Source organism: Zingiber officinale, chromosome 1B (assembly GCF_018446385.1).
Source record: "Zingiber officinale cultivar Zhangliang chromosome 1B, Zo_v1.1, whole genome shotgun sequence".
Taxonomy (NCBI): domain Eukaryota; kingdom Viridiplantae; phylum Streptophyta; class Magnoliopsida; order Zingiberales; family Zingiberaceae; genus Zingiber; species Zingiber officinale.
The window spans coordinates 121,814,998-121,840,312 of NC_055986.1; the positions used below are offsets into that span (position 1 = coordinate 121,814,998).

The 25,315-nt window shown below is 37.9% G+C and overlaps 2 protein-coding genes across 2 annotated transcripts; both read right to left on the reverse strand.

The window, feature by feature from the left end:
• Positions 1-3,877: 3,877 nt before the first annotated feature.
• On the reverse strand, positions 3,878-14,428 carry LOC121975967 (NAD(P)H dehydrogenase (quinone) FQR1-like). Its single transcript, XM_042527920.1, has 4 exons — positions 14,277-14,428; positions 12,206-12,299; positions 5,075-5,337; positions 3,878-4,380 (listed from the first exon to the last, which is right to left on the reverse strand). The coding sequence occupies exons 1-4, from the start codon at positions 14,399-14,401 to the stop codon at positions 4,149-4,151; spliced, it is 714 nt and encodes a 237-aa protein (XP_042383854.1). The 5' UTR covers positions 14,402-14,428; the 3' UTR covers positions 3,878-4,148.
• Positions 14,429-20,755: 6,327 nt separating this feature from the next.
• Positions 20,756-24,197, reverse strand: LOC121993214 (external alternative NAD(P)H-ubiquinone oxidoreductase B3, mitochondrial-like). The gene is made up of 10 exons (XM_042547943.1): positions 24,106-24,197; positions 23,377-23,641; positions 23,040-23,246; positions 22,487-22,737; positions 22,071-22,287; positions 21,837-21,941; positions 21,358-21,630; positions 21,141-21,262; positions 20,934-21,053; positions 20,756-20,843 (listed from the first exon to the last, which is right to left on the reverse strand). Exons 1-10 carry the CDS (start codon positions 24,195-24,197, stop codon positions 20,756-20,758), a joined length of 1,740 nt encoding a protein of 579 aa, XP_042403877.1.
• Positions 24,198-25,315: the final 1,118 nt, after the last annotated feature.

A 25,315-nucleotide genomic window follows, 5' to 3' on the forward strand; every position in this document is an offset into this window, starting at 1 on the left:
CAGCCGCCTGACATCTATCCAGACATCCTTCCGATTGCCCGGTCAGCATCTCACGATTGACTGGCCGACATTTTCTCGTTCACTTGCTCGGCCTGCTCAGCATCCCATGTGGCGCTCGGTTGACTATCATTTCACTTGCCGCTCGCTTGACGTTCTGCCGCCCGCTCGGCATTGTGTTCTGCCGCTCTCTCGGCATCGTTCCGGCTGCCGACTCGGCATTATTTCTCGTAGTTCGCTCGTCATCACTACCATCTCCCGTGTGACGCTCTTTCGATTACTCGGTTAGCATTTTTTTGATCGCCTGATCGGTATCTTCTTGATCGCACGCTCAACTCGATCGCCCGTCTTTCTACCTTATCAGCATTATCTCCATTGCCTGGACCGCATTATTTCTCGTCGCTCGCTCGATGCTACTTGAGTCACTTGCTCGACATCGCCATAGCTACTCATTCAACATGATAAGACGAGCCTAGTGATTTCGTGTTCGGTAGCGATTCTGTTTAGGGCTTGGTCCAGTCAGTCGGACTTGCGCCTCTTTCGACTAGACTTGAAGGGAGGCTTGTGATGCGGATATGTTAGAGAGCCCAAAGGGAATTAAGGGAAAGAAAAGGAGTGTTTTGGTCTTTTGGTGTGAGTAGTTTTTGTTTTAAAAAGGCGCACTGTTCATCTTCGAAAGGGAGGGGGTTTTCGTGCTTGTCTCCGCCACCAGCCAAGGGAGGGTTTTCTCCCTCTCACGCCCTTCGCCAGCGCCGCCGATGCTCCCCTCCTCCTCTCCTCTACCTCCTTGCCTCTTGTCCCTTCACTCCAGCGTCGACACCACCAGGAGGAGGAGTTGTGGTTTCATGCCGCCGCCCTCGCTGCAACGTCGGCCAGGGTCGCCTCGCCACTTCCACCAGAGATCGCCGGCATCCCGGCGGTTCATGTCCCTCCAGGTCGCTTCTGGCCGACACCGTCGCTGCCATCATCCTCCGCCAGCAACCGTACCTCCCCTACACACCGCAACCATCGCCGCTCCTCTCCTCGCCGGTGTGGACGCCACTAAGGAAGATCACCGCCACCTTCGGCGGGCGCCACCATTAGTAGCTGCTGCTGCATCCTCCTTTGCCAGTCGCCGTCGCTGCCCGGCCCAACACCCATCGCCGACGTTTCTAGTGGCCACTGTTGCCCTCCGATGCCATTTCAACGGCCTTCGATGGCTCTACAACCAACCACAGCAGCTCTATAGCCGCTGCCTCCGTCATTTCCGACGCAGATCCCATCCACCATAGTGTCTCCGGCGGCCATCGAGCCGTTGTGCCTTGTCCTTCATATCACCATTGGTATTGTGAGTTGTTGCTACTAACCGGCTTATGAGCCGTGACTAGGTGGTGTATTCCGGCCTGCACACCGTTGTCATATTCCGGCCTGCGTGCCAATATCAAAGGTCGGCCGTGTCGCCGTTGTATTCCGATTGTGTGTCACCTCTCGGATCCATGCCGTATTCGGCTCCATGTCGTCACCTCCGGACCTAGCTCCTCTTCGGTCGGTTCAAATGCATCTACTCTTCCGGGTCACGACGACTCGATCAGCTTCACAGCTCACCAATCCATCCGAGGGCGCCCCCCCCCCCCGGGCCAGGGTACATTCTTGTACTCCTTATTCGTGCATTTATTTCTCTATTATTATCTGGCTGCTCATATGTTCACGGGACCTACCTCGAGCATCGAGGTATCAAGGATCGGAGCAACCCGGTCGCTGGTTGCAGGTGTTGTTGACCAGAAGACTTCAGACGACTTGGTCAACATAGAGGACAACTCACCATCCGGGTCATGGAGATGCGGTCAACCTTCTAGACACGTCATTCCGGCATCCCCGGCATCCCCGTCTTCCCAGATTCCCGACAGGATCAGTAGGGTAAATCTGGTTTAAGGATTCTACGTAATATGCAGGCCTGAACATCGTTTCTTCTTGATTGAGATAATTAAGCGATCTCATTCCTAACTCAGTTGTGACATCGACTTGGGATTACTTCCCGAGTGCTCTGTATCTTCTATTCTTGACTCGGCTACACTCGGCATCTACTCAGGTGACTTGAGTCCTGACTCGACTGCACTTAGCATCTACTCCGGTGACTTACATCCTGACTCGATTGTACTAAAAAATCCACTCGGGATTACTTCTGAGCACCTGATTCTCCACACTCGAGTACTTCGCACTCGGATGATACTGTGACTTCTCTTCGAATCAGAGCATTTGGTTGACTCAGCGCTTGGCACTCGAAGTCAGCTAAGACTCGGATTCGATGATACGAGAGCAGCCATCTTCCATACTACCTAGCAACTTTATCTAATCTTCAAGACCGATAATTTAAGATTATTAGCTCTAGCCGCTCATCAGATAAATCTAATTTAATTTAAATTTTCAATTTGGACCTCACTCCTTAGATATATATATCTCCGACAATGAAACTTATTTAGCGTGCAAAAAAAAACATTAAAAATCCATATGCGGCCAAAACAATGATGGATAAAATCTAATGAGCAGCGTCCCGGAATGATCAAACTATATATGTACCCGACAACGATTGTTGCATGCATGTTCACTCCTCTCCAAGTTAGCTCCCTAGCTATTATCTTTGGAAGATCATAGAAGACTTTTGACTTTCTAACCCACCTGCCCTAACGTCGTTTGTCAAAATTAATCAGCCTGGTCCCAAATTTCAAGCGTAGAGTGCCCCACAAGGAGACAGTCTCCACACATCCCGTGGCAATCATCGGAAGCTATTCCTGATCAATAGAACACTTGGTAATGCTCACCGGAGAAATAATTGAATTCGTAGCGTGCATGGCCGGTGAGGGAGGGAGGATAAGGTCGATCCTGTGTTGATTCTAGTTGTGACGATAAGACCTCCAGGAAGAACAAAGTCAAAGAGCTACAACTAGGAGCCCCCCCCCCCTCAGTTAAGATACCTGCTGCTTTTTGAATCAAATTATATGTGGGAAACAGAGGTGCGCATTATATTATATACATTTCTTTAGGCAATTAAACCAAAGGTGGGTTTGGTTGTCTCCAAACGAAGGTGATGGAGACCAACAGCAAGTACTCTGCAAAGTGTGCTTCCTTTATGCACATAAATAATTGTCTCGAAACAAACCTTTGGCTTTCGAAGGGGAGCTTTCACTCCGCGTGTCCTGCAATTTCGCTGACGCCGTCGTCATCCGACAAAGACAATGTAACCATCACACATGCAGCTACGGGGCCTGGCCTGGTGAAAGCAACCATATATTAATTATAATAAGATACTTAATAGATAGATAGACAGATGAAGTGAGAGCACTATGTAATGGAAAGAGCAGAGGGCTGGACTTGATGAGCATGGGCAAGGAATAAATATGGGAACAGTACTTTCTGTCTGGCAAGTATTTTTTGATGATGCTCGACATGCGATGAGTGCAAAAAAAGAGATGGACATGTTTGAAGATGCACAATTAAGAATTTAAGATAGAGAACGAGAAGAACTGTGCCATCTTGCTCTCCACTCTTTCACGTCGAACAGGTAGCCTACACAATAAATGAATGGAGTGGGAAACATACCTGCATGAAATTTATGAACGGATGGATAATGCCTGGGAGAGCAGGCATGAGAGGCCAATAATTTTATTCTCTGTTTGCATTGATTAACATCTCCCATGTCAGTTTAACTTCATTGTCCGTGGACACTCGTTAGTGTTAAATTCTCTAATACGGCCCAACCATAATGTTCATCAATTGGACTAATCATAAGGTAGGCCGAGCAATAACTCACTCGGCCCATGGATTGGTGTTTGACTCATAGTCTGATACAACCAGGGTATCCTACTTATCATACTATCAAATTTCTAAAGATGCGTGCTAGAAATTAAAACAACACTAGTGTTCATTCATCTCTGAAGAAAAGTTACACTGAAGCAAACGAGCTGACGACTAACGTATAGAACAGGACAATTACATTAATCAATATTTAACAAAACAACTTATATTTTAGAAAAGATAACAAAACAATTTACATTCGTGCTCACAGACTCGACCAAGCTTTATACACAACCAATGATAAATTGCAGAAGGGGTCTTAATGTAATGTATATATAGAGGACTTCATCAAACCTTAGAATGGCATAGCGCGCCACAGATCAAGCTGATGCTTTGAGCTTCTTTGCAATAATAGCGAAGTACTTTCCTTGGTGGAAGGCTTGCTCCAGTTCAATTTCAGACGGGAATCTAGAACCATCCCCAGCAAAAGTACCTGCACCGTAAGGGCTGCCTCCCTTAACCTTCTCCATTTCAAACATACCAGCTCCAAAAGTGTATCCAATTGGTACAAAGATCATTCCATGGTGAGCCAACTGCGTTACAGCAGTCAATCTGTATGAAATAAAGGTAGGAGTATTAGCAACTACGACATGGTTATGAATGAAGAAGGTTAAAAGAATTTGCATATACAAATGACATGACAGCCACAAGTATTTGGTTCTTAAATTTCATGATGCAGCTAAAGTTTAGAAAGTTACTTTGAGCTCTGATGATTAAAAATTACATGAACAAAATTTAAGACAAGTTGGGAACTAAGAATAAATTGAAAACTAAGTTAGGGATTCTAATTATTGGGGTTGCTAACTGAGATCATTACTTTTCCCCCTCCTGTTAAGTCAAGACATTAGTTATCTAACCTCAGAAAAGATCACTAAATTGGGCCGCAACCATGCTCTTGTAATTGGTTCATTTTTGTTGTTCAGTCATTCAATAGATTAAGCAGTTGTTCATAGCCCTAATGACAAAGCTGGTGCATGGACAAGATGAACATCTGTTCAATAGTCAAGTTTTGTGAAACATAGTTACCATGGATAAGAAACATAAAGACACCTAAAATTCAGAATATCATGATAACAGAAACAAACTTTCTATAGTAAGGACCACATAATTCATTTTAATACTTGAGATAAAGACTTCTGAAGTGTAACTATGGTGAAGTTGAGTAAAATCTGAGTTTTTTTATTAGATCAAGAAATTTCAGTAAGCAACATAAGCAAGGGAGGCCATCTATGCAAAAGTGTCATACGCTGTAGTCTCTTGTCCGCCACCTTGAGATCCAGTGCTAAAGAAGAGTCCAGCAGGCTTGCCTGCAAGTTCTTGAGATCTCCACAAACTACCAGTTGCATCAAGAAATGCTTTGAACTGTGCAGCCATCATGCCAAATCTGGTAGGAAATCCAAATAAAAGACCATCTGCCTCAGCTAGTTGATTTGGTGAAATAATTGGCACTTCACTCTTTGGATGTGCACTCATTTTGACGAGCACTTCATCTGGGAGAGTTTCTGGAACCTGTTAAAAGAACCGCTCAAAGTAGAACCAAGAAATTGATTTAGAATCTGTAAATTAAAGCACTTGTCTGAAACTTCAAACAGATGTAGAGGCTGGTTGGGAGAAAATTAAATTTCAATTGATCTCCTTCAATGCAAATGAAGCGTATGAATTACTCATTTATGATAGACAAGTGTTGTCAAATGAAGCAAGAAATAATCTATCCTTCAACTTCTCTCTTGTTCCAGTCCATCCTTCAACTTCTCTCTTGTTCCAATCCATCCTTCAACTTATCTCTATTGGGGATCCAAACAAAGTCTCATATTGAAAACACATGGGAAAGATCATAGACTTATAAGGAAAAAATATCTATATTGGCATGAGGCCTTTTATGTAGAGCTCGAAAATAAAATCATGAGAGCTTAGACCCAAAGTGGACAATATCATATCATTGTTGAGATATTTAAATTCCTTCGGTCCTAACAATAGTATCAGAACCTGAACTGGCAGAAGGTCTAACCACCGATTGTGGGGGCTTCGTTTGAGGGAGAGATTGACCTTTTGGGTAGAGCCCAAAAATAAAACCATGAGAGCTTAGGTCCAAAATAGACAATATCATACCATTGTAGAGATATTTAAATTCTTTCGGTCTTAACAATCCCTTCAAGGAAATAGGAAAAAAATGCATTTAGCATCTTGAGAAGTTGTTGGAGCAATTATGTATTTTGTTCTATCATTTACGAACTCTCACGGAATAACTATTTCTATATTTTATCATAAAATGAACCTGCAATATCAATTCTTATAAAATTCTTATTCTCCATTATCCTTCTTTACTCTATTCCATTCTCCTAGAAATAAATATTACGAGTAAAATGAATGGCTCAGGCAGATCGACCATGAACTGACCAAGGCAAACAGTTTGGTTTAAGGACATGAGTCAAGCAGGCTTGTTGACCAAGCAAGTAGTGAGGACTAAGTACGCCAGACAATCTATGAGGCTGAACATGCCATGTTGTTAGGTGAGTAGAGCAAATTGAGCAAGTTGGATGGGCCAAGTGAGCCAAGTAGATTAGCTGAAGCGGATGGGTCAAGTAAGCCAAACAAGCCAAGTCAACAGGATCATGCGGACTAGGCACTTAGGCCTAGTGAATAGAGCATGTCAAGTAGATTGAATACTTTACTATAATTCCTATAGAGCCTTTTGCTTGCAAGATAAAGAAATAATATTAAAATATCAACTTAGTTAATAGAATCATTCTATCTTTATTGTGATAAATAAAATGTTAAATCAAGAAAAACCTAAAAATTATCATATAAAAAGTTATTAGAATTAATATGCTGAGTACAAGATTACTAAGGTTTATTAGGTGTAAGAAGTGTAGTCTCACATTAGTAGTCTAGGTTTATGGATTTACCACGTTCTGTATTATCACATATCAAGAATGCAATATAATATTTCCTTTCCCACAAACTTAACTTGGTACCAAAACACCCCTTTTACGATTAGATTTTCTAAGATAATCCTTTAAAGGGAAAGAGGTTGGTTTCAATGTAACAACACCCTCCCCACATACTCTCTCATTTTATTCTTCTTGCTCTTCTTTGTCTCCACGGACGTTAGTATGTTACAGCAACTTCCAGGCTACCTTTGTTCATTCTGGACCTAGCCATTGTCTTCTTTCTTTTAAGGTCATTCTTTGTTCCACTTCATTCATACCCAGGCTTCAATCTCCTCCTGCATTCTTCCAGCCAGCACCACTCAAGCCTTCTTTCTGCAGCTCACATAAAAGAAGTTGTCGCAGCCTGCTGTCTCTCACACCTGCCTGCACACCCAACATGTGTGATCCATGAATGACATTGTTCTTTTGTCTCTAATTGATGTTTCCTTTTGGCTTGGCATCCACAAATCATCTCTACCAGAATCACAAGCGGGAGGATGAGCTTCTTCAGAAAATTTGTGTCCTTCAACCTCTCACCATCATCCACTCAAGATATCAGATCTGGTTCCTTCCTCTGTCTTGTTGATCATGTGAAATTCAACATCAGGATCCTCCTCTCATGCAAGCCAACCACTACTCACTTTTGCTCAGCCAACGAGCAGAAGAACACCTGCAAGATGTCTGTGTTTCTTATACAATGTGACAATGAACATTGAGCTGCCCTCTTCACATGCTTAGGGAATCAAAACTAGGGCTGACCATGTCAAATAGTTGAACTTATCGACCACATGACCTTTTGCAGCAATACCACATGCAAGTACCAACTGTACTAGCCTATGGGGGCACTAAATCTAGCTTTCATGGTCATAGCAGTGGTAGTGTATGTCCTGGCTTTCTTGTCCATTTTTAATAGTGATCATAATGGTGCTGTGCTTGCTTGTCCTTAGATGGTTCTCATTCCCTGCTTCTCATCTTTCTTAAGTTCTTCCTCAAGTGCTTTCTTGTCCTTGTTCCTTTCTCAGTTGTATCAGCAACCTACTTTTTGGTTGATTGATTCCTTATCACTGGCCCTTAAGCCTGGATGTGAGCAACATACTATGCTTTCTTTTCACACCAACCTCTTCTTGTTGTTGATCTACTTCTCACATCATGCCCTCCATATCTGCATTCATCTGCATCTTCTAATTTATTTCTATGTTGCATATGCTTGCCTAACAAGTGAAAAGCTGAACAATATCTTGTCTTTGTGCACTTTCTCTTTGTGGGAAATTGTCCTGCACTCTGTTTGCTATTTCCAGCAAACAAGCTGTGCTATCCATCTCCTGTGCAGAACTGAACAGGGAAAAGTTCCATCCTCAATTTGCTACTTGCTTGGTGAATTTCTAAGTTTTTTTCTCCCCACGTGTGAATATTATGTTTTTATTTCATCATGGCAATATCTCAGTCTGCATTTTCTAGTTTAGGTAACAAGCATAAATAAATAGTACCAATGCCCCATATGTTTTTCATTTCGTCATGGCAAGATCTTACTCTTCATTTTCTAGTTTAGTTAATAAGCATAAATAAACAGTAACAATTTAACAGTTTGAGGAGCAATCTTAAGAGCATTGGTGTGTGTGTGTGTGTATATAGTGACCGCCTACCATCTCGGCCGGGTCGCCTAGGTGGTTGAATTTTTTTTACTATTTTTATAAATAATGAAATAATATATTAACTAAAGGATAAAAAATTAAATAAAGAATAAAAAAATTATTAAAAAAATACTAACTAAAAATTCTTCCCTGGGACTCCGCATGGTGGGAACTTCGTGCATCAAGCTGCTCTTTTTTTTTAGTTGTTATGAAAAATAAAAAATATGATGTCATGTACTATATACATCATGTAGCTATAGTATGAGTTCTTTTGAAACTTATTCATTTTGATGTATGTCATAAATCATCATGTATTATTTTAATTCCTTATAATTAAGGACAATGACATTAATCAACAAATGACATCCTAGGTGGATGATCATATTTTAAATGCCTAGATAGAAATGCATGATCCCGATTAGGGCAAAACAAAATCTACATCTTGCAAAGACTAAAAGTTGACTTGTATGTGTTTTAGTACACATTAGATACAAGTGAGAGGTTAAGAAGATGAATATAACTCAAGATGTTGATTTAGTGCATCTTTTTCAGCAAAATACATAGATTATGTGTTATCCAATCATTGGGAAAGCTAGTGTACAAGTCATGTGCATTTAGCCCAAGGAACATGGTTGAAAATTGGTTTTAAAAATTATTTCAAAATATTTTTTGAAAAACCTTGGTGAAGGATATCTTTTGATAGGAATCACCATTGTATAGTTAGACACAAATTTAGAAGAAACATTGAAGTTTTCAAAAGTTTCCAATTTTGTATCAATCTTTGAAAATAAAATGTATTTTCTTATAAAACTATTTTTCCTTGATAGATTATGCCTTATATAATGTCTACACGAATCTTCATGATTTTTAAAATTTTGTAGAATTTTTGAGGCATTTTTGAATTCGAACAGAATTGAATTTTAGAAATCAGATACGGTAATCGATTGGAGCAATCGATTACCCTATCTTAATCGATTAGGTTAATCGATTAAGGTGAGTTCCCGTGAGCACAATGGCTCACGGAATCGATCACTATAATCGATTAAAGGTCTTAATCGATTAGAGCAATCGATTAACACTCGGTAATAGATTAAATCCCAACTTGAATCAATTAAGAGAGACTGTAATTGATTGGTAGCTAACACCAATAGATTAAGAATGTTGTTTTTGGGTTAAATGGTCTGATCTTAGTCCATTAAACCATGTTTAGTCGTGTTAACCATCCTTAATCCTAAGACTTTCATTTATGAACATTTAAGGGTAGTTTTCTTGTTGAAACAAGAAAGGATTGGTTAAAAGAAGACTAAGTTGGAGTTTATGATAAGGCTTAGTTTCAAAGTTGAATTTTGAACCTCAAAACCTCTAATTTTGGATTTTCTAAAGATTTAGAAACTCCACGTTATTGTTGGTGCAATGATAAAAGTTTCGAGAATGTTTTGAGGTGGAGTTACTCCTTAAAGACATGAATTTACTTTTAACGAAACAATGGAAGGTTGTAAACCTTCATTATTGTGAATGCTCTAGGATGAACATTGTATGATAGAAGTATGCTCTAGGGTGAGCATTGGGCACAATGAAGGGTATGAGACCTTCATGGTGATGTTGTGAACAACATAAGACAACACTTAAGGAGAAGAGTTTTTGATGCGTGCTAAAGGGGGCAAATGTAGGGTTTAAGTTGGGAAATTCTCCATGTTCACAGGGGGAGATTGTGAAACCCTTATGTTAAGGGGAAGAATGAAGAAAACCCTTATTCATGCTTTGGCATGAAGAAGAAGTTGAAGCTATAGAATTAGCCTAACTTAAACGCATTGTCAAACGTTAAAAAGGGGGAGATTATTGGTGCAATTTTCCTAGATCAAGGTTGATCAGTTTGACTATGCTTGAGTTGGCTCAAGTTTGAGATTTGATATTTGACAATATATAGATATTGCAGATGCAATTGTCCGATTGGGGAGATTGGTTAAGGTTGACCAATTCGATGTGAAGAAGAATCAAGTAGGTCACGGTTGACCGGATACTTAACTGGGAAGTCCTAATTAGAGATTAGACAAGGACAAGACCAACGGGAAGGTTGGCGGAAGAAGAAAATCCAAGTGGATCAATGTTGACCGAACACTTGGTGTGAAAGTCTTGAGTGAAACCAGATAGTTGGAAAATCCTAGTGAGTGAAGCTAGGTGAAGTAAAAGTCCTGATTAGTGAAGTCAAACAGTTAGAAAATCTTGGTGAGTGAAGCCAGGTGAACATCCTAGTGAGTGAAGCTAGGTGATATGAAAAGCCCTAGTGAATGAAACTAGGCAGTTGGAAAATCCTGATGAGTAAAGCCAGTAAAAAGCTTTAGTGAGTGAAGCTAGGCAGATGAAACTCCTAGTGAGTGAAGCCAGACAAAGTCCAGGTGGGTCAATGGTTGACCGGACACATGGTGATTGGAAGTCCAAGTGGATCAAGGTTGACTATAAACTTGGCACGAGATGGTAAGTCAAGTGGGTCAAAGGATTGACCGGACACTTGACACAAGGAGAAAAGTCCAAGTGGGTCAAAGGGTTGACCAGACACTTAGTGAAAAAGTCACAGCAAGTTAAGCTTGACCGGATGCTAGGCAAGGAGGAGTCCCAACAGGTCAAGGTTGGTCGGATATTGGATAAAGAAACCCTATACTTGAGTTTAGAAGTTAGGGTTTGGTAATCGATTAAGTTAATCGATTACCATAGCTTAAGCGATTAGAGTAATCACTTAAGCTCATTGTCGCGAGAAACAGAAAGGGTCGTAATCGATTAGGGTAATCGATTAAACAGTTTTCGCAAAAGCACATGGAGCTTCCTAATCGATTAGGCTAATCGATTAGGAAGGCTTAATCGATTGCGGTAATCGATTAAGCAATTTTTCGCGAATACACAGAGAGTTTCCTAATCGATTAGGAAGGCGTAATTGATTAGGGTAATCGATTACGCTTGAAAACTAACCGTTATGATCCCGTTAAAAGGGTTTCAACACACTGTTTCATTAGATCTTCTCTCCCACTCTTCTCACGATTTTTCTCTGGACTACTAGTTCTTGGAAGTTTATTGGAGACAAGTGTTGCTGCACTTCCAAGGTTCAAGAGGTGTCTACAAGTAAGAAGGAAACTAGCTAGGGTTTCATTTGTGTAAATCTTGTAAGATTTCTATTGTACTAGCTTTTCTTTTATTCTTGTTGTAGTGTGAGTTTGTACGAAACTTCTCTACATCCAGATTGTTTCCAAGAAGGAGTGTTTACATAATGGAGTATGCTCGAGTGTGAATCCTTGGATTAGTCACCTCTTTTTGAGGTGGATATCAAGTAAATCCTTGTGTTAATATTGGAGGAGCTTGCTTCGAGTATTTCTGCTACAAAAGATCATCTTTGACAAAACGAGCGAGCTATTCACCTCCTCCCCCCTCTAGTTCTAGTGCGGTTGAGTTCCGCCTTCTACCTAAGCAGCCGCCTCAATCGCCATTTAGAACACTATATATATATATATATATATATATATAATGGTCATCTCATATTAAGAATGCAGTATAGTATTTCATTCCCTAAGTGTAACATAACATAACACCATCAACAGTCAGAATTGAAATTTCAGAGCAAAATCAAATGGTGCACTTCTGCAAACTAGTGACAGGTTGAGAAAGCCAGATGAATTAAGGATAAAGAAACTCATAATATCTTTCTTGTGTTGGCTCTAGAATGTAAGTCTATGTTTTATAGTGCACAACAAAAGATCGAAACTAGAGTAATTAAAAAATAATAAACATTGTAAAGCCCAGAGAGACTATCCCTTCAATAACACAAACCTGCCACAGTTTGGCTTCTACGCCTTCAATAGATAAGGCACCTTCCTTTATCTTCTCAGCAAGCTTCTCCACATGGCCATACATGGAATAGTATCTATCCAGGCACCATAAGAATGAAAAAAGTCATGATATGGTTCGCAAGAAAATGTAATTGGTGGATTTAAAGGAAATTCATTGGTGATACTTTTGACAATGAAAGAACGAGTACTCATTTGAAGCTGAACCTATGCACATTCAACAAGCCTTACCCGCTATGCAACCAAATTTTACTAAGAAATATAATATCTTTGAATACTGTCATAATGAGATTACCGCTCTATCTTTTTGCAGCTTTAGAAGCATGCTAGTTTGTGTTTGGACTGAGACGCATGGCATAGGAAACCATGTCATAGAAAACTTGAAAGGCACCAAGAGAACTACAATCTAGCTTCCAGAACAGTATTATAGCGAATTGGGACGTAAACAGCCAAATATCATTTAATAATTTTTAAAGTAAATTGAATCATCCCAATTTAGCTAATCTAGTAATGTGCATGACGCTAGACAAAGTGAACACTAATTTAAACAACAATAACAATTATATTGATCAACAAAAAGTAAACATTCTAAAGCATTACTTGATGCAACCCAACTGCTAATAAACCTAAAGAATAAGAATACTTGGGGTTGTATGGGCATTGGAAAAAAAACAAAGGAAAGAACAACAGCAACTAAGCCATATCCCACTAGATGAGATCAGGTATATGAATTATTCTATGCGATTGAGCTCTATTCCTACTAAATCATCATTTATATTTAAATAAATTTTATCTTGTTTAATTGTAGCTAACCAAGCCTTTTTATGTCTTCCTCTCACTCGCTGATATGGACATTTGTCCTAGTTTTACATCGCCTAACTAGAGCATTTATTATTTGTCTAAATTTATGTCTGTATCATTTTAAACATATCTTCTAGAGTTTTCTCTCAATAGATGCAACTCCAACTATCTCGCTAATATTTTCATTTCTTATCTTATCCATCCTTGTATGTCCGCACACCCACCTTAAAACCTTCATATCTACGACTCTCATCTTTTACTCATGTGCTTACGTCATATCCCAACATTGAACTTCATATAACAAAGGAAAAAAGCATGAAAATAATGAAATCAATAATTAATGTTGAGGGGCATATGATCCAATTGTCAATAAAAACTTGATAATATTATAATCAAGCAGAAGCTACGCATAGCCACTATAAGGTTCTCCAAAGAGCAGTAACAATAAAATTATAGGAGAAAGCACTGGAAGATTCTGTGGGGAGCAGAGCCAGACAACAACATCAGTGTCCTTAACTTAGTGGTCCGGCAAGAAGCAATTACGGGAGGGACTTAACTTAGGCTGAACTGAGAAGAAGCATCAAGTCTGTAGCTCCTGAACACGTTAACTTAAACCTACCAAAGTATAAGGACTCGAAGCACTGAGTTCACTCAAGCATAGGATTCTTAGAAAAACAATTAAACTCCATCGAGTTATAGCTAAAGATTCAACTTATAATATATTACCTTTGTTTTTCCTTTTCCCATTGAACTATTATGCTAATGTCAATAAGCAGGTGCCTAGTTGCTCCCTCCCTCGGCACAAATGGACTCAAATCATCTCCAGAAATGAAAATCAGATCGACAAAGAAAACAGGGAATAAAAAAAAATAGATCCCACAGAAAAAAAATCACAGGGGAAGGTGAAATCAGATCGACGATAAATAACATAAAATTAACAAAAATTGTAATAAACAATAATAATGTTCCTTTAGGGCAAGTGATCAACCCAAAGAAATATTTTTAACTATCAAAAAGAACGACTAAGGACATACTTCGAAATCCTCGTACAAAGCTCAAAAGTTTCGAACTTTCTCATAAGGCAAACAAAAACACCCTTGAGGAAAAGCGGACGGGCCAAAAAATTGAGCAAATAAAGGTGAATCGGAAAAGAAAAAAAAAAAAAGAGAAAAAGATATGGCCCGATACAACAAACAACAAGGAGAGCAGGCGCACGCCTAAAGGAAGGTAGAAGAAGGAGTTATAGGGCTTACACGATATAGACTTTCGTGGCCATCAATGGCGGAGCGTGAACCAAATCCGGGGGAATCGAAGTCAGAAGGAGTGATTTGGGGGAGCGGAGGGACACTCTGATATCACGCATATATAGATATATCATTGTCCAAACCGGTCCCTTTTTCCCGGTCTAACTGCACTGAATTCTTTAATAAGACCCAATCGCACTGTGTCGGGTTTGGTTTCAGCATCATCAAGCATTTTGTTCTCACACAGGATCATTTCGTTATCGATGTTCAAACAAAGCATTCGTTGTGGAATTTTAACGAGCAAATGGAGAGCGAGGGCAACGGACACCATTACTCTCTCAAACTTCTCAGTGACTACACTTTGTAGGTCCAATAACTTCGTATTGCTTTTTGACATTTATGATGTTTCCATTTTAATCATGTCTGTTGCTTACATCCCAATCCTTCTCGTTTATAAAGCATTCAGAGATTGATGCACACTGCATTAACAGGCAAGTGAGTACCAGACAGAGCAGAAATTAAAAGAAGGGTAAAGAAAGGAAATATGAGTGAGATGTGAGGCGTAGTGGGGAAGAATGATAGGGAAGGCTTGCATGCACCGTTGTGACAGCCAAACCAACTCTCCTTTTTGACCAACTCGTTTCTCCTTGATTCCCTTTCCACTTTCCACTAGAAAAAGTTTAGCGTGGCTTGTGCCCTACGCAATTAACCATCGACTGTTAGCCAAAATGGGTCTTCTTCTCCGCATTGATCTAGCTTTGCATGCGGTATGATCGTGAATCAAAGTAACTGATCAAAATGGTCTCAATATTTTACTAAACAAAGTTAAATGTGTATTTAGCATTAATCGAGATGTTTATTTTGGAGTAATGATATAGATAGATAAAAAGATCTCGGAGAAAAAATTAAGGATAGATGATCCTGTCCGAAGCGTAAAGTTAGAAAGTCGGAGAGATGACAATGTAGAAATTAAGAGAAGAAAAAATTAATCATATTATTAAATCCAAAATTAATTAAGAAGTAAAGAGTACAAGGTTTTTATATAGTTAATTATAAGAAGAAAAAAAATCTAAACCCTAAATTGAAAAGCTAAAAGACTATATCTAAACCTAAAACTGAAAAGGTAAAAAACTAAATTGCTCTCAAGGCTATAAACAAATAATTCTAATAGATTATATAATATAAATTATATAATCTAACATTCTCCCTCAAACTCACGATGCTACAGCCAAAAGTATTAAAAGTTTATCAGATAAAAATCGAAAGCGCAAAGCGGAATGAGCCTTGGTAAACATATCAGTAATATGTAGCTTTGAAGGAACAAAAGGCAATATGATGGTGATAATCTGAAGATGGCAACGAGTAATGTAACAATGAATTTAAATATGTTTCGTCCGCTCATGAAAAACTAAATTACATGTAATTTGAATATCACTTTGATTATCACAATATAATGGAGTAAGTTGATGAAGAGAGATATCATGTTCGAATTCTGCAAAATATAAAATTTGAAAAATTCTGCATATTCGAACGTTATTCATTCAAATTTTAGAAATTTTCAAAGACTCAATTGATATCTTAGATATTATAAGGGACAAATCAAAAAATTATCATCAAAATATATTTTGAAAAAAAAAAATCTAATTAATTCAGTCGGTAAGAACCTATATATATTGGGTTTCAAAATCATGCTTAACTTAAATTTTGATGCATGTCTTATTTTTAAATTGAATTAAAGTTTTTTTAATCTGTCTAATATTTTCAAATAAATTACTTTGCATGATTTATGTTAGAAATTAATTAGAATTTAATTTTTTTCGAGAAAGAGTATTTCATAACTTATCCGTAGGAAAATTTTCAAATTTGTCTGACTAGTAAATTATTTTTTATAAATTTTTTAACAAAAATTATATTTTTAATTTAAAAATAATTCTCAAAGTAATTTTTCTAAACCTCATTTTTCTGTAAAATCTTTTCATGTTATCGAACAAAGAAATAATTTTTAAAATTTTTTTGACCGTTATATTAATTTCCTATAATTTTTTAATAAAAATTATATTTTAAATATTAAAAAATTTATTTTCATTCAATTTTCTAAAAATATTTTTTCTGTAAAAACACTTACTCTATTTCATTTTTAAAAAATGTTTCACAATTTTTTAAGCCTAGAAAATATTTTAAACATTTTTTTGAAAATTCAATTTTTTTAAGATAAATTATTATTGCTTAAATTAAATCTATAATTTCATAAAAAATTTATCACTATCTGCTTTCCTATTGCAAAAAAAATTGACAACATTTTTGAACAATTAAACATAATTCTAAAATGATTTTTTTCCAAAAATTATTTATAAATAGTAAAAATCCATATTTTCAAAATTTAAACTTGATGATTTGTCTGGATATTAGTCACTGTATTTTTATCCCTTAGACTTTGTGTTAAATTTATTTCAAGTTACTTTCATGGCATACTTCTATTTTTAATGTGATTAAAGGGAGAGAAGTAGAGGTTAAGTCTAGAGGGAGGGTAACATCTTGACTTTTATATATTTTTTAATTACAAAATTTATACTTGTTATTTTCCTATTATTTGTTTTTAGTTTACCCTAACTTAACTTGAATTGCTCACATAAAAAAAGGGGAGATTGTAAGTACCCCGTGGTAGTTTTCATGTGATCAACCAAGTCAAGTTATGTCTTGTTATGTTTTGATGCACTGTGTCTGAGTATGCAGGAATTTAGGAGCACAGGAAGTCGAGTGAAAGATGCAGCTAGCGAGAAGGATGGCACGGGAGAGAATCTATAGGCCAGTGCATCCGAGGGACGAGGCACCACGGAAGAGTATGCTGGCAGACGAGAAGGAAGCGCGTCGTGGTTCCGTAGGATGAGAAGCTGGAATGGAAGGTTTCTCAAGAAGGCTGAAAAATGATTTCAGGTCAACCCTATTCCAGATGGTCGAAATCACCAAAGCGAGCGGAACCGAAGCAGAAGATTCAGACAAAAAGTCAACTAAGAGCTGACTCTGGTCCAGGCGCCCGGATCACCATGGGCAGCTAGGGTGCCCAGTGACGGATCCAGATAAAAAAGGAAGAGGGTGCTCAAAGAAAGGAGTTGAAGTTTATCTTCCTTCTCGTTGCCTCTTGGATTGCAACATACTGGTGGAATTTTTCGGGAGCAAGGGGGTGCTCAAGCACACCTCCGCTCTCCCCTAGATCCGCCACTGAGGGTGCCCTAGGTGCGAGCCCTAGTCACGGGCTGGTTTAGCCCGGTCCGAGCGTCCGGACCAGGTCTAGGCACCTGGACCACAAAACTTATTGTTTGCTACGTTGTCACGATCCATTGCACCGTGGATAAAAGTTTGTCTACACCCAGGTGTCTGAAACCCTTCCAGACGCTCGGATCAGGGCTATAAATACAACATTGATCCTAGTAGTTTAAAAAAATTATTAAAAAATGATTCTCTTTCTATTCTACTACTTTGTTTGTGAGCGACCAACGTTATAAGAGGGTACTCTGCCTAAAGGAGATTTTTAGTGAGCTTTAATTGTTTTGAGTTAGCAATCCTCTGATTATAAACCAAGTAAAAGATCCACCTCTACTATTTTTTTAATTAGTTTCTTAATTCTTTTGTACAGGTGTTTTAATCAAGCTATAAGATCAAGAAATGTATTTGTTTTTTTTTATGCAAGGCAATTCACCCTCCTTTTGCCGACCGCAAGGGACCAACACTTTTTACCTTGTTTCTTTAGTTATTTGTCCTTAGTGCATGATTATTTATTATTATACCTTGATTAGGTCATAGTTACTTGCTTGCCTCAAGTTCATTCTATATTGTTTTTGAGCTTGACCTTTTATTGCTTGAGCTTATATTTTGATCTATTTTGATATCTATACAATCTTCTTTATTTCCATACATGTATTATTTGAGCATCACTGTAGTATAATTATAGATTTATACTTGAACATTTACAACATATAGTGATACACTTAAGCTTGTAACCATATGTTAGTAATACTAGAGTATAGTGGTATGCTTATGAGAGTGCATATATGTTAGCGAGACTATACCTGCTTATACGGGATAAATGTTTTATCCAAGCAGCATGATAAGAGTATTCCATTAAGTTATTTTCTTTGGACTGACATTTAGGACTACTAAATTTTGGATTCCGTTGTTTTATTGTATGTATGGTGATATCAAGGAATTAGTTGAGATATTTTAACTAGAGGACTAGTATTCTCTTGATGAGATTGGTTGACTAGTATTTTTTGTGGGCGTGATTATTATGTTAGGCTCATACCTATACATTGGCAAGATTATATTGTAGTATAGGATATCGAGTATTCTATTAGACCTTTGGTTGTTGTTTATATGCTAGTAAGGTTAGATCGTAGGGTAGCTTAAAAAGCATTATCCTTGGATGGATTGCCATTGATTATTTTATTATTATAGCTTGGTATATGTATATACCCTATCTACCCACGGAACCATCCGTGGTAGAGTGTTCTCTCGTAGATAGTAGACACTTATACATCCTATCTGCCCATGAGACCATCCGTGGTTGAGTGTTCTCCTGCAAATAGTAACTGTTTACATGCCCTGACTGTTCACGGGACCATCTGTAGTAGAGTGTTCTCCTCAGTTAATTACTGAGGTGCTAGATAGCTATCTCATGCTGTCCATCCACGAGACCATCCCTGGTAGAATGTTCTCCTACAAACAATGACTATTTATATACCTTGACTTCCTATGAGATTCATTCGTGATAGCATGTTATTGCACGTAGCTAGTGCTTGCTATATGCTTGCTATATGCTGGTTGTGCACTTATTTGTGCAGGATCTGCATGTACTCCTGATTTATTAGTCTTATCTAGTTGAGCAGGTTAGTGTAGTATTATATTATTAGTTATGCTTTTGGTTAGCAGGTAATCATATTGGGACACTTACGTTAGTTAGTAAGTATTTCACCTAAGACTGCATCATTTAATCTCCTTATATATCATGCATTATCTTCTTATACCCGCTGAGTATTTTATGCTCACTACCCCCTTACTTTCCCTTTATTCCCAAGTTAGCAGGTAGATGATATATATGTCACTCAGAGATCCTGACTGTCAGTCCCACATCATACTCGAGATCGTGCATTCCCCATTGTGTCTTATTGTTTGTATTTACACTTTGTTTCATTCGTAGATTTTAGCCTTGTGGTGTCCTTTTTTTCAGACTTGTACTTGTTGTGTAAGTCGTACCGGTATATAGTCATTTGTGCTTTATATGTTGTGAGGGGATTATGTAAATCCCTCTTGTTAATTGGTGGTTATGCTTTTATCTTCCACTATATATTTCTTCCTGATATGTGGACTTATATCATGTTGTATCATACGTTATTACTAAGGGGTATCGTCCATTCTATTGAACAAATATACCTCCGGGACGTGACACCAACAATTGTAGAGGCGTGCCCAAGCTGGCCACATGGCTGGTCGGACATGAGAGTCCGACCGAGCATCCCGCTCAGTCGAACTTTGTGCCTTAACTCAGGATAGGTAGGTCACCCGTATTGTTGAGCATTGAGTAACCCGACCTGCGTCCTCAGCCGATTAGGGTTGAGGGCCGATAGGACATGCTGTTACTTTATGGCCAAGGGAGAGGCCGAGTGAAGATTGGGTCGTCGGTGGCAAACCATTAGGCCGAGCCGGCGGTCCCCCTGAGTGACGGTCGATCGGCCTAACGCGGGTCCCATGTACTGCCCATGTCGTACTCTTTTGGAAGTTTGTGCTATAAAGGACAGAGAAATCCTACAGACAAATCATGCTTTAGAACCTATCAAATCATAGAGATTTGCGCGCTCATTTAAGGAAAAGTGTCAGAATCACTTTATGTCCTGTCCTTTTTTAGGAACACTTTGGGAAGCATGTAAATACTTTGAGATAATTGCGTAGATAGAACTGTGACACTATAAAAGGGGATATCTATATATAGATGAAGGTAGATGTTACTCTATAGTTCTACACGTTTGTTGCTATAGTTTTCTTCCACTATTTTCTCCTGAGAACTCGATCACTGACTTTCCTAACCTGGCACTAACACTCTTTGTATTATATATGATAGAATAGAGTCTTCATTTGATCAATAACAAAATCACATTTCTAACTATCTTCACTACTGTCGGACAGGATGGACAGGATCACACATAATTTTTAGAGTGCAGCTCTCTAAGTAATTTTACAAACTACCAGTAAATGATGGCAACCAAAACCTCTTGTGCTTGTAGTTCCAACATGGCACAAATAGTTATCGAAAGTCTCACATTTACTTTATCATCTATAACTCAAATAATGAAGCAAATTAATTTGATAGTATAATGTGGGAAATTTTTAGACTATCACGTCTCTGTCAAGGAAAGAAAGACAATGAGACTGCAATTGTAGTTGATAAGCAGTACTAGTCCTGTGGAGTATGCCACTTCTCTACGACTTCAGGTGACTTAGATGCAGCTTGAATCTCTTCCATATATGAACCTCCTGATCCAATCAGATACCACAAGGAATCTCGTGCGCCAACTCACTTGCTTACTGAATTTGGATGATAAGCAAATCAATAAACCAAAAGTGAAACTAAAGGTATAAATTGCATGGAAAAGGCGTACGTCTTCTTGACACTACCTTGCATACACAGAGTACCAAAGCCACTGCGAGCTGTGACCAATAGAAACCCAATCTCCAGGCAGCTGTGCAGCCGTTTGCTCTCCACCCAAAGGAGCAAATTGGCCCAAATGCCGATACCTAACTCAAAGAAAGGAAATACAGTAACATGCCATATAACCACGACGTTGGTATGCCTCAAAATAGATAAGAAGATGGAATACAGACCCAAATGGATGGAACCGATGACGACCTGACCCTCTTATACGAAGAGGACCTTCAGGGTGCTCCTCGCAGATTTTCATCTTGTTAAAACATTTAGCAAGATAGTTGCCTTGTTGTGCAGCAACCTGGAACATCATCCGAGTGGAAGAAGAGAAAAAGATCTTACTTTCCTGAGATAATTTGCTTTCGCATGGAATGCATTCAAAGAACCGCAATATACCTGAGCTGTAGCAGGTAGCATCTTAACCTGTGAATCCACATTGGCAAGAGCTTTCTTAAACACTTCAATGTCCAATTTTTTGGATTCTTTGAGAGCATCGTCACTCGCATCCTTAAATAGATCAGCAAAATTCTCCAACTGCTGGCTCTTCATGTAAAGCTCCACCTGAGGGTACCTCTCACAGATATCCTCCAGTACATCTTTGATGCCTTTCACAGTTAGAGTTCCAGAATTATCCTTGTCTGCAACTCTAAAAATAGCTGCGATGTCTTCCTGAAATTAAAATTAAAAGGATTTTCCAAGAGAAATTCCATAAAGCAAAATTGACACAATCACAAATTTAGCATTTTTTTTAAAAAAATATATTATTCGGTTCATTATTGTGACATTTATAACTTAGAGAATGAATCCACTGAAAGAAAAATGAAGAGAGACTTAGATAATCTTTAGAGGACCACGTCGGAAATTAGTACACATACCATGACTTTTCTCTGACTTATTGTTGCACAATCACCAAGAGCATAGACACCATCACAATTTGGGACTCTCAACCACTCATCAGTTGCTAATACCCGTCTATCAGCCTTTATAAAAGGAACAATCAAATAGATAAATCAAGTGGTATCATATCATTGATCACTTGATAGTCTTCAAAATAGATACATAATATAATAGTTATGTAGCATAATATAGTCTCCGGTCAACTTGCTTACCTGCCCAACTTGCTTCATAAAATCCAGTATTACTGGGCGGGTGCCAATTCCAGTAGACCAAACCACCATTCCATAGGGGACTGAAATTTCTCCGGTCAGCCCACTACTCATAGTGATGGTCTTATCATTTACCTTGATAACCCGGAAATTGGTTTTCACATCAATACCATCTCTTTGGAACTTTTGTTCAGCAAATTCAGTTATCCTTTTGTCAAACCTACATACCAAAACTCAATGGCACAGCGATTTTAATAATAAAAAGATGATTTGTAGAATACTATAAACAAATACCAAAGATGAGCATCTTTCATCTTTCAAATATATCTTTCAATGGGTGAGTAAATGTAACAAATGAGTGATAAGTGTAGTTTGACATCGGAAACTAGTAACAAACCCCAAGTAGCCAAGGTCCTTACATTGTCAAGATATGCACCCCGGCCTCAATTACTGAAATTTTCACCAAATCTTTAACAGTGGGATACAAGTTGGCCAAATCTTCACTCACAAAATCATGCAGTTCTGCTGCAAATTCAACGCCAGTTGGACCTCCACCAACAATAACGAAATGAAGGTTATTTCTTTTTTCTTCATCACTAAGGCCCGGAAGGCATGCTCTCTCGAAGCAATTCATCACACTCCTCCTGATTCTTTGTGTATCCTCTATTTCCTAGACAAAAGGTTTTAAGAAACTAAACAATCAAATAAAGAAGAATAAGTAATTTTCCTTCCAGCATCATTTTTTACTCAGCATAAAATTTTTTTAGAAAAAATCAAGTACAATCCCAGGAATGACAAACAATTTGGGCAGCTCCCAACCTGTGTACAGTACATTAATAGAATGGCTAGCTCAGTGGCTTCTATGTTCAATATATAGCTAAACAACTATCAAGTATATTTTGCTTGGGAGCTTACTGTGGTTTCAGAAAAGTTAAAAAGGAACACTTGATTGATATTTATTTAGTTCTGTACCTTTAGGAAATGGCAGTTCTCCACTACACCAGGAGTGTTGAAGGTATTCGGCTTTGCTCCGAGTGCAACGACCAAGTAATCATAATCTACTGCAAATTCCCCTTTCCCTTCCGAGTTTGTGCAAATATTGGAGCGGCAGAGAATTTTCTTGTTAACTGGATCGATCTTGTGACACTCAGCTTCCCAAAATTGAATCTGCTCACCTTTCTATTAAATACAGCAGCAGATTAGAGAGAAAGAACTTCCAATGATTATGAACGAGAGTAATTACAGCAACTCCAGATTTTCTAAGGCTTCATAATAAGGAAAATCACTATGTCATTGCATACGGGCGTACCTTTCGCATGATATTGCGAATAGGCTCTGCGATACTACGTGGTTCAACAGTTCCACAAGTGACGCTTGGCAGTAGAGGAGTGAACAGAAAATAGTTACGCGGCGACACCACTTTCACGTCATACTGGGAGGTGTCTACATTTCTCAAGAAACTAGTGCCAGCCCAACCTGTTCCAAGAACAACCAACTTCTTCTTGTTGGTTGCTCCAGGTGCATCAAAATTATGATCTGACTTTGCATCAGCATAGGCTATTATGCCGCCACCACTGCAAGCAGAAAGAAAAAAAAAAACTTGTTAAATATCATCTTTATTGATCAAAGGAAAGAGTTTAATTACCTAAATATAAAAAAAAGACAAGTTTTAGATTGGCTTACTTTCTTGTAATCGATATATTTTTTACAAATCCAATTTATACAAGCTAAGAGAATAGTTCCTATATGGTTTAGATCACTGTGATTAGCCTTCACGAGATGAATGAGAACTAAACATTAGCCTGTCCTTCCTTAACTCAAATCACAGTGATGGCAGTCATGCAACAATTTTATGAACAAACTTAAATTAAAGATCATTCTCTGCTCTTCTACTTAGAGATTCTTCTCTGTTCAGAGTCGCCTTAAAACATGTAAACCGGGGAGAAGGCAACATTAAACAGAAGCCGAAAGCAGGGTATAAAACAAAACTAAGATCAAGCCCATCTTCTTATAATCTAAAACAGAATAAGGAACTGACCTGATAGCACATATGACGAGAAGTTGGGAGAATTTAGGAGGGCGTCGAATCGCTTGTAATGTTACATCGAAGAAGGCGGCTGCGAACCGCATTGCTTATCGTTGGTAATATAACGATCGATCAAAATCGTCAAAAGATAGAAAAGAAGAGAAGAAGAACAAAAAAGGAATTCGAGGCGACTTGCAACGTTGCACGCTTCCATTTATAGGGACCGAAGTGATGGAGCTTAGGAATCGGGTCAAAATTGTGCGAGTAGGGCGCATAAAAATCCGTGCAGGTTTTACACGAATCGATTTTGGCGGGGATAACCGATCCGATCAGTTGACCGGTTTCAATACGAAACATAAAAGGCCATAAAATCTAAATTTAATATATTTAGTATTTCAGATGGTTTTAATTTTTGAATTTCAAAATTTATTTAAAATCTTTTAAATGTATTTTTACTCATACTTTTTTTTAGAATCGAAAAAAGAGTAAATGGAAGAAAAATCCCTAACCATAAATTCAACTTTGTATATAGTTTTTATATCAAAAAAAAATTGTTTCCATTTTTTTGATGTAAAATTTTGTTTGATTCAACTTCCTAATACAAATATTATTATCTAATTATCCCTAATATTTTTTAGATATAAAAAGTTTTAAAATAAGTATAATTCCTCTTAAACTCAGCACTTTAAATTAGAATCGAATATATTTTCAATCAAAAGTATAATTTTTTTCCTACTTAATATAATTCTTCCTAAATTCAGCATCATTTAAAGATAATCTAGTATATTTTCTATCTAATTAGCACCATTTAAAGAAAATCTAGTATAGGTAAAAAATGAGTCATGCTCAATTTGAAATGAGTATAATTCCTCTTAAATTCAATACTTTAAATTAGAATCGATTATATTTTCTATCAAATTGAGCATAATTTTTTTCCCACTTAATATAATTCTTCGAAAATCCAACGTCATTTAAAGAGAATTTAGTATATTTTTCATACAATTAAAGTGGAAAAGGACGTGCTCAATTTGATAGAAAATATATAAGATTTTAGTTTAATACGCTGAATTTAAGAGAAATTATACTCATTTTAAAACTTTTTGTATATAAAAAATATAAGGGTAATTAGATAAATTAATGCCCATTATATTTGATTAGATAGTGGAAATAAAATTTTAGAATATGTGGACTACGTGTAAAGTTTAAGTTATGATGAGATAGT

Bases quoted from the DNA above. Each gene is read 5' to 3' on its own strand.
- LOC121975967 (XM_042527920.1), bottom strand. From the start codon at position 14,401: ATGATATATCTATATATGCGTGATATCAGAGTGTCCCTCCGCTCCCCC. The intron at 12,300-14,276 runs GTAAGCCCTATA...GTGCCTGGATAG, and splicing joins GCCACGAAAGTCTATATCGT to ATACTATTCCATGTATGGCC. The intron at 5,338-12,205 runs GTTTGTGTTATT...TTCTTTTAACAG, and splicing joins TAGAAGCCAAACTGTGGCAG to GTTCCAGAAACTCTCCCAGA.
- LOC121993214 (XM_042547943.1), bottom strand. From the start codon at position 24,197: ATGCGGTTCGCAGCCGCCTTCTTCGATGTAACATTACAAGCGATTCGA. The intron at 23,642-24,105 runs GTCAGTTCCTTA...TTCTGCTTGCAG, and splicing joins CTCGTCATATGTGCTATCAG to TGGTGGCGGCATAATAGCCT. The intron at 21,942-22,070 runs GTAAGCAAGTTG...CCTTTTATAAAG, and splicing joins TTATGAAGCAAGTTGGGCAG to GCTGATAGACGGGTATTAGC.